Source organism: Trichosurus vulpecula, chromosome 1 (assembly GCF_011100635.1).
Source record: "Trichosurus vulpecula isolate mTriVul1 chromosome 1, mTriVul1.pri, whole genome shotgun sequence".
NCBI lineage: Eukaryota > Metazoa > Chordata > Mammalia > Diprotodontia > Phalangeridae > Trichosurus > Trichosurus vulpecula.
The window spans coordinates 234,318,443-234,329,374 of record NC_050573.1 but is presented as its reverse complement, the minus strand read 5'-3'; the positions used below and the strand labels follow the sequence as shown (position 1 = coordinate 234,329,374).

The 10,932-nt window shown below is 42.6% G+C and overlaps 1 protein-coding gene across 2 annotated transcripts; it reads right to left on the bottom strand.

Moving 5' to 3' along the window:
- Positions 1-370: 370 nt before the first annotated feature.
- On the bottom strand, positions 371-10,511 carry ZBTB14 (zinc finger and BTB domain containing 14). 2 transcript variants are annotated; one of them, XM_036757670.1, is made up of 4 exons: positions 9,284-9,335; positions 8,422-8,475; positions 5,258-5,342; positions 371-3,355 (listed from the first exon to the last, which is right to left on the bottom strand). In XM_036757670.1, the coding sequence occupies exons 3-4, from the start codon at positions 5,258-5,260 to the stop codon at positions 2,012-2,014; spliced, it is 1,347 nt and encodes a 448-aa protein (XP_036613565.1). In that variant the 5' UTR covers positions 5,261-5,342; positions 8,422-8,475; positions 9,284-9,335; the 3' UTR covers positions 371-2,011. The 2 variants fall into 2 exon arrangements, with proteins under 2 accessions (XP_036613565.1, XP_036613487.1); XM_036757592.1 differs by lacking the exons at positions 8,422-8,475; positions 9,284-9,335 and adding an exon at positions 10,463-10,511.
- Positions 10,512-10,932: the final 421 nt, after the last annotated feature.

The following is a 10,932-nucleotide window of genomic DNA, read 5'->3' as shown; positions in this document are numbered from 1 at the left end:
ATGTATGTAAAGTGCTTTGCAAACCTTAAAGTGCCATATAAACGTTAGTTTTTATTATTAGAAACACATTTGGAAAATATGGTAGGGCCACTTTTAGTAGAGAATAAACATTTGTGTGTAAATAAATTCAACTACTTTAAAAACAAAATAAAATGTTTTGCCAATAAATACATAAACAATTTCCACCCATAATACTCAACAAAGTTTTATGAACTGAATCTGTTTTTTTTTAATCTATCCTATGACTGGTGCTATTACAAGCTAAGAAAGGAAATTATTTTAAGTTTAAAAAAAAACAGCAACACAAAATTAGAAATAAAAATTATGGTAATTTCCTAGATGTTTAAATATTCTAAAATAATTAATGTTTTATTACGGAAGGTATTCCAAGCTATTGATGGAATTTTAAAGAATTTTTAACGAAGTGGTCAAATGAATCATATACACTGAAAGTGAAACAAAGTTCATCATTAGAATCGGTTTAACAGCTACAAAAAGGCATTCTTAATTTCTAAGTAGAAATGCAAGCAATTGTGAAGCAAACAGAAATAATGAGTCCGGCAGCTTTTATGTTGGTCATAAATGTTTGTTGCAGACTTAAAATGTATTCTAATCAAATGTGCAAAAAAAAAGTGCAGCTCTGTCCATATTTACTAGAAATATGTAACACTGAAAATTCTATACTATTTACACACCTAACATAAAAAGACTTTTTTCTAATTATTAATTTACATATGCTGCAACTTTGTGGTTTCTTGACTGGATAAATCATGTCCTGCAGAGTTCAACAGATTTATGTAAGTCTGATGAGCTATACAAATGTATGTGAAGAAGTGCATTTAGTTAACACTCTTCTTTCAAATGTTACCAACTTAATATTAAACAGTCTTGTTCTTTAATTTTTTTAAAAAATCCAATTTTGAAATCAATTGCAATTATTGAATCTGATGAATGTTGGTAGGCAATTAAGTATTCACACAAAATACTTATCTCTAAGAGTCACAATCCTATCTCCAGCTGCCACCATCCGTCATAACATTCCCCTACTTTGAAAATGACATTTCAAAACAAGAAAAATTCACATAGCAAGAGACACCTCAAAATGGGAAGGCTATAAAGGACTTGGCCTCAAGATGACAAGTGCTTACTATCTGGCCATACTGATAAACCAAACAGACTGTACAGCCTGCTGTACAATCTAATTCAATGTATATAGAGTGGGGAGGAAAGTCAGGTTAAGTGAATGAGGAGCAACAAAGTGATGAAGAACCCTTGCCCACAAGGCAATCAACACCTGGATTTCACCAAATACAGGGGGAAAAACTTGCAAAACAAATAAACCAAATGTTAATATCAATTTGTTCTTTCATGACTTCTACTGATATGTTTTGATTGCTCAACTCATGGTCAATCATTCATCAAGCATTTTCTGCTTCTAAATATTTTGTACTTGGGACCATGTCTCATGTAAACTGTGTATCTCTCCCCAAAAGCTAGCATGGCACTCTAAATAGGGATGGTACTTGATAAGGGTTCCCATTGTTGTTTATCTATGGAATAAAAATTTGCTTTGACCAGCAGTCACAAAGAGTTGATTAAGAAATCAATGTACCCCATCATTCATTCTGTATAATATACTCCAAGTGCAATAGGAATACAAGAATTAAAAATGAAGTTTTTTTTTTTTACTTCTATGACTTACACAAGAGTTCTCAAATTAAAACCATTTTAAAAATGAACAGCAAACTGGCACTACTACTACGATTTGCTACGTGCGACAGTAAAACCATTTGGTCAGAATTCTGAAGAAACATTTCCTTGATAAGTTTTTAAAGCATCTAACCAAGAAGCACCGTCTTCAGTTCAATGATAATAACTCTTCACAAGTTTTCACAAAAATACAGGGACCAGTCTTGAGAAATTCATTTTTGACCAATTTAATCTCAAAGTATATGCAGTAACTGACTCCTGGGGATCAATATTTACGATTTCCTCTGATCTCTGATTGCACCTAACTACAAGCTATAGTCTCAAGCTGTTGCTCCGCCTCAGCCGCCATAGCAGCTGCCTGCAACTGTTCAGTCTCACTCTGGATGGCACTAGTGGGGACCTGTTTCCTCTCACTGTGCATATTGTTCTCATGGCGCTTGAGGTCAGATGCCTTAGCAAATGCTTTTGTACAGGAGCTACAAACAAAAGGCTTTTCCCCTCTGTGTCTTCTTTCATGATCTTTCAGATGGGACTTGTGTTTGAAGGCTTTGTCACACATGTGACATGCAAAAGGTCTCTCATTACTATGAACTCTTTCGTGCTTTTTTAAGTCCGGGGCACGGATAAACGACTTCCCACACACTTCACAGCTATAAGGCTTATATCCAGTGTGGATTTTCAGGTGTTCTTTCAGGTGGGCCTGTGTGGTAAAGCCTTTGGTACACATTTCACAAACAAATGGCCTATCTGCTGTATGGAGCTTTTCATGCTTTCTCAAGCGGGCCTCATCTGAAAATGTCTTTCCACATGCTTGACAGGCAATCTGTTCCCGGTGACCATAGAGTAAATACTCAAATTTCATGTCACTGGCAGCTGTTGTCCAGCCAGGGGTCTGTTCGTCTTTCACTTCACTTATGCCATCATTAAATGTTAAACCTTGAGGAGTCTGGGACCCCAAGTCCTTTGACTCTGAGGTGTCCATAGATTCTACTTCCTGGCCATAGCAATTTACTTTTCGAACTTCTTCACTCCCCAACTCCTTTAAGATTGCTTCTTGAACCCTAAGTGTGGTAGTGGGTGACTTACCATCTTCCTGACTTGGGGGAGTTCCTTCTACTGTGTCATCAGAAGGACTGTCATCCTGATCTCCAATTTCTTCTACTTCATCATCCTGATTGTCAGTGGAATCTCCAATGGGGCGGTTTATTTTCAAGCAATACTTGTTTTTTGCCTGAGTGTTGTTTTCTTCAGGACTAGATACGTCTCGCTTCTGAGAGCAAAGTTTATCTAAAAACCGGATACCAAGAATCTGACCCGATGACATCATCAAGTTTACGTCTTCTTTTTTTACAGAAATCTTTGCAGTATACATGTAGTTCAAAACCTCCTCAAATATGTCAGAACGAAGGAAATCTATTTCTATTACAGATGAACTATCCACCTCCAGCTTCTTGAAAAGCTTTTTGAAGTAGGTACTGCATGCAGCAAGCACACATCTATGTGCCCTGAACTTCACATCTTCTACCACGATAGCAATATCACAAAATTCTCCTTCCAGACGTTGTTCATTTAATGTTTTCAGAAACAGAGTTTTATGATCATCATCATTATATTTAATGGTTTCAGACATACTGATGAAAAACTCCTATAGAAAAAAGAAAAGCAAAGTCTAAAGATTACCAATGAATGAAACAACCAGGACATGATATAATGAGATAAATGTTAACTAGAGGTTTGTCTTTTTTTTTTTAAGCCTAGAAGACCTGTTACAATCAATGTAAGAGGCTGTTTTGAGAGAGCAAAGAAAGGATAACTAAACTATTTTTTTATTCCACTTTCCCATTTATTAGGAATTTGGCTAACTATAAAGTTAATCCACCATCTTTGGAGCTCATATCTTAGAGACCAACCCAATGACTGGTCAATGAGTAGCCCACCTAGCCTACTCTCTCTCCTTGGCCCCACCCTAGGCAGCAAGATCAAGCTTCAGATTCCCTCAGATCATTTCATTATCTACAGTCTTGGAATTCTTAATTCTCTTTTCAAACCCTGTCTCTCCCCAACTTTCATCATCTGGGGAATAAAATTCCCTTCCCTGGTGAACTCTACCCTTTATGTATTTGTCTTACCTTATCAGAAAGTAAGGGGCTGGGGCAGCTAGGTGGTGCAGTGAGTAGAACACTGGCCCTGGAGTCAGGAGGACCTGAGTTCAAATCTGGCCTCAGACACTTGATACACTTACTAGTTGTGTGACCTTGGGCAAGTCACTTAACCCCAATTGCCCTGCCTTTCCCTCCTCAAAAAAAAGAAAAAATTAAAATTAAAAAAAAAGAAGAAAGTAAGGGGCAGCTAGGTGGCTTGGTGGGTAAAGCCCAAGGCCTGGAATCAGGAAAACCTGAGTTCAAATCCAGCCTCAGACACTTACTAGTTGTATGATCTTAGGCAAGTCATTTAACCCTGTTTGACTCAGTTTCCTCACCTAGAAAATGAGCTGGAGAAGGAAATGGCAAACCACTCCAGTATCTTTGCCAAGAAAACCCCAAATGGGGCTACAAAGAGTCAAATACAACTTAACAACAAAAATTAGAATTTAAGTTCCCTGAAGTCAGGGACTACCTCCTTTTAAAAAAATATTTGTATTGCCAGGAAGTAGCTGAGTGCTGGGCACCTAACAGACATTTATTAAACGTTTTTTTAATTCAATCATTTATTCACTAATGAGAGTATGAATCCAGGCACCTCAGTATATGGAATATTAAAATAACAGATTCAAGGACTAAGGATGGGATCTTGGGCTTGCTGAATAAAGGCTCTTGTTTGTATCTATATAACATCACTGAAGAGCCAGCAGTTGAGCAATTGATACTCAATGATTTTAACTGGATGTTAACTAGATATTAACTCCATGGTAAAAGGAGAAAATTACTGCTCAAATACACTGAAGAGGGCCATAATTGTGGGGTATTGGCTTCCAGACTAAATTGTGGGGTATTGGCTTCCAGAATAAAGAAAATTCTAGGATATTGCTAAAAAGCCTGGGAAGGATAGGAGTCTAAAATAACCCTGGGGCAGACTAAAAGATCGCCAGGGACCAGACGAAGGCTTGGAATATAGATGGTGCTTCTTGGGTATATGCTGAAACATCTGACATTTAGATAAAAGTGTGACTGAAATATAACAAAAAAGTGTAGAATAAGTAAGAGATGTTTGTCTTAGGCTTTATAATTACCAAAATACTACTTTTCTGGATGTATCCCTAGAAGCTTAAGGCTAGAATTAAATATACTCTGCATTATAACAAGGTATTTTTTATTAAGCCCTGTGATTTTTATGTTGTCTCTTGAATTTATTCTCTTCAAATCCATTCTGATTTCCTTTTAATCTTCTCAGAATCAGTATGAGGAGGCAATTATACTTTCTTTAAACTGAACCAAAAGCATGATATAGATCAATGCATGATCTATATCTGAAACATGCTTTTTTTTAAAAGCAAACATCAAATTAATTTACTGAAATTTCACTGAAAACTATTAAATGTCATATTTACCATGAACAATTTAGGCAATTATCTTAATGATTTAAAACACCAAATTCTTCAGATCAGAATAATTCTGATCAGTGATACTCCAAACCTGAAAGAGAAAAAGAAATAGAGAATAATCAAGCTCTTAAATTTTAAACAAAGAATACTGTGATTACGTTTCTTAAGGGGAAAATATATACACATACACACACACACACACACACACACACACACACACACACACACAAATTTGATGGGTTTAGCCTATTAAGACATTATTGAGGGAAGGAATAAGGTCTATCCATGTTTAGGACAGTTTCAAAGGAAAAATAACAATGAGGAAAGAATATGGAATCACTACAGGAGTACAGGGACTTCAAGCAACTCTGAGTCTAAATGGAAAAGGGATACAGTATTAGAGGCAGCAATAGGAACCTCAAGGATAGGTGGTAGGGAGTTCAACCCTGATTTAAGCAGGCAGGTAAGCTTTCGTGTTTTATCTATAATCAGGAGTAGGGAATCTTCAACCTGGAAGCCACAAATGGCCTTCTAGGTCCTTGACTAAGTCCAAGTCTTACAGAACAAACCCTTTAATTAAGAGGGGTGGGAGAAATTGTTCTGTGAAGTTTGGATTCAGTCAAAGGGCTGCACATCAGGACCTAGAGGGCCACTTGCAGCCTCAAGGCCGTAGGTTCCCCATCCCTAATCTAGGTAGACAACTCAAGATTTTTTAAAATTGCATTTTAAAGATAAAAAAAGCACGACTCTCCCATAAGACAAATGATTTCAACCTCTAGTCAGAGCTTTAGAATTTTTAATATAATAAATATATTCCAAACTTTTTCTTCAAAAGTTTGTGTCTAAGGAATGTAATAGATCCCTACCTTATTGAAGAATTTGCTACGTTTGTTCTAACACAGCACTAAATGACCAGGGTTCAATTTCAAAGAACAAGTCTTCACTAGAAATTTTTCTATTTATATCTTCAAGTACCCTCCTCTTTGATGCTCTCACAATCAAAATAATGTTTTTTCCCTTGGCTCTTATTTACCAACTTTGGATCTTCCTCCAGTTTTTAGTTTTGTTTTTTTGCGGGGGTAGTTCGGGGTGGGGAGTAGGGGGGAAGATGAATCTAGTATTTCAGTTTCCAGTACCAAAGTGAACCTGATTTACACTGGTCATGATTTTGTAGAAGCAAGGTTTGTTTGTCTCCTGCCTCAATGGCAGATTCAAAGGCACCTTCCAGCTTGTCTGGCTCATCCAACCACTTAAGGGCCCAGATGCAAAAAGTCGAAGATACTCCTACTTATCAAGGCTGTAAAACTCATTCCCAAAATCCTTCATCCTGAAAAAACCAGAACTTGATCCTTCCTATCTTCCTCTATCTCTTTTTGCTTTTTGTGACTAAACTTTAAAAGGCTATTTACAATTAGTGCCTCCACTTTCTCTCCTCTGACTCCCTTCTTAAACGCCTTGCATCCAATCTCATCATTCCACCAAAACTGCTCTCTCCAAAGTTACCAATGATCTCTTAATTGCCAATTCCAATGGCCTTTGTTTCAACCCACTCTCCTCAACATCTCCAAAACTTCTGACACTGTTCTCCTTGACATTCTCTTCTCTCTAGGTTTTCATGACACTGCTGTCTCCTGGCACTCTTCCTACTCATCTGGCTGCTCCTTAGTCTCCTTCCTTGAATTCTCACCCAGATCATGCCCTCTGAAACCACAGATTTTCCACAGGACCCTCTTCTCTTCTCTCTCTATACTATTTCACTTGGTGACCTCATCAGCTCCCATGGATTTAAAGAACATCTCTAGCCTGATGATTGTCAAATCTACCTTTTTTGCCCCAATCTCTCTGCTGACTTCCAGTCTCACACCACCTAGTTGATTGGTACTGCCCTGCACATAGCACAAAGTGCTGAATAAATGTTTGGGTGGAATTGAGCTATAAACCATGTAATTCAACTAAACTGGAATATTCCCACTGACAGAACCTCTACTACTAACAAACAGAAAAAGGCCCATGTCTATTGAAGGCAAAAACATGAAATACTGACATTTATCTAACCCATTTCATCCTCACCAATTTGAACACCCTCTTCCCTGATGAAAAAATATGACCTAATCACCTATACCACAAACCCTTCCCAGCTCTGAAAAGCCTATAATCCCAAAAATCAATGGAAATTGCATTTCGTCTCACTTCCAAAGGAGAAATGCCCCTTTAAAGCAAGAGTTCTTAGGCCTGGGGTCTATGGAATTTAAAAAAGACCAAACACCTCAATACCAGCATTTCAATATAACTGGTTTCCTTTGTAATCATCTTCATTTAAAAATGTTCTTCCAAGAGGTCCTTAGGCTTCACTAGACTGCTGAAGGAGTTCATAACACAGAAGGGTTAAGAACTCCTGCTTGAAAGGAATTTGAGGCCACTGAAGGCTGGCAAAAAAGGGGGTTGGTGGGGAGATGTTAAGTATCATCCTTTCTGAAGCTACTTTCAGCTTAAAATCCTATGACAAGTCAGGTGCCCCTTGATTGTCGAGGCTCAGAGCCCTTACTATCAATGCCTGACAAACCAGATGGCAGATATCCTTTCCAGAAATATATAAGCACATATAATATCTTTTAAAGTGGAACAGAAACAAGTAGGGCCAGAGCAGCCAGTAACTCCAACACAGGGAAGAGGATATAGCGATGTTTGTCCTCTTTTCATTCAGCTAATTTTTGCAATGTCTGTGGACTTTGAGGTGGGATACCTTTTTTCTAATCTAAGCTCTGCCACTAACTTGCTGCATGATTTTATTCCACCTCTCTATAACTGTTTTTTCACTTGTCACAGGAGAGTATGGGTTGGATTAAATGAACTCTTAAGGTCCCTTCTAATTCTGGGACTAGGGTTTGACAAAATAATCCCTAGGTTTCCTTCCAGCTCCACATTTTACAGCTAGTCAGATTCTGAGAAATTCACAAAGAATGTGTAATTACTCAGTATTATAGAGTGGAAAGTACAGCAGCTCTGGAATCAGAGAATGTGGTCCCATCCCCTATATCTGATAGCATCTGTGTGACATGGGGCAAGTTAATCTCCCTGGCCCTCAGTTTCCTCATCAATACAATACAGCATCTAGACCAGACACAGGATAGCCTCTAAGGTCCTTTCCAGCTCAACATCTCATTCAATACCTGGCTCAATGACTTCGGACAAGTCACAACCACTCCGGGGCTCAGTTTCCTTACCTGTAAAATGAGAAGATTGGACTCAATAACCTCTAAGGCCCCTTCCAACTCCAAATCTATCATCCTATAACTAATGTCCCTTAATTATTTAGACATGGCCTTGCACATAAAGCTGACCTTGGAGTCAGGGAGTTCAAATGTCACCTGTAACATAAACTGGACTTGGGGTAGCAATAGCAAGGCCTTTTCCTCAGGTAGCTCTAAGGTGGAAAGTGCAACTCTTCACGGATGAAGGGAAGTTCTTCCCTGAGCACTCTACACAGATGAAATCACAAGTGTGGTTTTAGAAAATGGCTACAGATACCGAACTGTTGTTTCTTATTGATACAATTTGCATATTAAGTATTGGTGTTCTATAAAAGTTTTGAATCCAATGAGCAAGCAATAGGTGTTGGAGGAAAGAAAACAGGACCTCAGTTCAAATCTCATCTCTGACACTACAGGTGTGACATAAGGCACTTAATTTCTTTTTCATCTATGAGAGGCTTAGACTAGATGCCCTTGGCCCTTCCAGTTCCTCTATGATCCTAAGATTTCACAGTTCTAAAAGTTGTACCAGCCAGTGCGTAGCTGGTGGGCACTCACTCACTGATCATTCACTCCAGAACAGGACTAGGAGCCTGGGCAAAGGATGTTGCAGAGATGAGATGAAAAAAAGTTTGGTGGTTCCAATTCCTCACTAGTAATGAGAACTAACAAGTTCAGACCTTCTCTTGCTACAGTTCTTAGCTCAGCTCATTCTGAATTTCCCAACTGTAGTTAGTTACCCACTGAGGGGAAGGGAAAGTAGGGAAGTATCTCAACTTACAGAAAGCAAGCGGCTGCAGCAGCGTCCTAGGCCCCAGGAGTGAAGTTCTGTTCCGCTGACCAAAGTCTTCCCCACCACTCCCCACCCTGTCACCCTACAGCAGCGAGACCTCAAAGTAGGGGACCCCGGCAAGCTTAAGAGACCTCAAAAACTAGTTTAGGTTTGGGTCTAACTCCACCCCCCCTCCCCAGAACCAGTGAGAGAGTGCAGAGCTGAATAAGGCCGTTTGCATTCGTTTTGAAACAGAAGTCTTTTCCGGCTCACGGAAAACCGTGTATCGAGTTCATAACTTCCGCTAAATAATGTGGCATAAGTTTGATTTTTTTTTTGGCGGGGTGGGGGGGGGGGAATGTCTCTTCGCGTCGCCACGGCCATTGCACAAGAGCAAAAGAAGTCGAATTCACCGTACACTGCGAGTCTGGGAGCAGGGCTGGGGGACGACGGCAGCGGCGCATCCAGCCCGGCTGAGGTGCATGCGAAGCAGCCGCAGCGTCAGCCAGTGGCGCGCGGGGCCGCCTGCCCGCGAGCCCAGCCGAGAGCTCGCGCCCCGCGCACTCCCCGTCCGGCTCGCGCCGGGTCCCCCCCTCCCTCTCCGCGGCCGGGAGGGGGGGGGGGTCGAGGAGCGGGGAGCGGCCTCGCGCGCGGCAGGGGAAACAGGCACCCGCCCGCCCGGCTCCGAGCACATCTCCCTCCGCCGCGGGGGAGGGGCGTTCCGCCTGGCTCAGCCATTCCAGCAGCCAACTCAGGCTCCCCCAGCCCGGCAGCCGCAGTCAAACAAACGAGTGCGGGGACCATAAGACCGCAGTGGGGGCGAATCGGGACGTCGGCCCCCAGTGTTCAGGCCCGCCCGTGTTTCCTGTCCCGATGCACTGCGACGGAGCGAGCGGCGGCGGCGGCCATGAACTCTCCCCGAGCGGGGACTGGAGCGAGAGCGCGCGCCGGCGCCGCCGCCCGCTCGTCCGCCCCGCTGCAGCCCCGCGAGAGCCGCGCCCGGCCCTGGCTGGGCCCGGGCCCGGAGCCGCGAGCCGCTTGCACATCCCGGGACGGGCACGCGCTTCAGCCGGGCCGCCCCCACCGCGGCGCTGCACCCGCCAGCCCGCCGCCCGGCCCCCCATCCGCGTCCCCGCTGCTCTCCCCGCACCCCTCGGCCCCAGGCCCCGCCGCCCAGCCCGCGCTTACCTGCAGCCCAGCACCGCCACGGACCTTTGCCGGTCCTTCCTACACACACAGGCCTGGGCGCGGAGAGGTGGGCTCAGGGATATTAGGGTGGCTGGATGGGCAGTGTTTTTTTTTTTGAGGGGGGGATTAGCGTGTTTTTTTTGGAGTTGGGGGAGGGTACGGGGTGGGGGGGAGGGGGAAACTGTGCACGTCCGTGGCGATGGCTGTCCTCCTATTTCTGCACGAGCACAGAATGCCGAGCTGGCCGTGAACACCCCCACCACCATCCCCCCGTTCACCTCCCCCCCACACCTCCCGTGCATGCGCGGTGCGGGCTAGGAGAGGGCGCGCCGCCGCCTTGCGCAGGCACGTAAACCTAAGGAGCTGTTAGCGTTCGGTCGTCAAAGGGTTAAAAACAGGAACTCTACCGAGTCTATTAGACCCCCTCCACTTCCTAGGTCCTCGCCTGCGCACGCGCACGCACGCGCGCC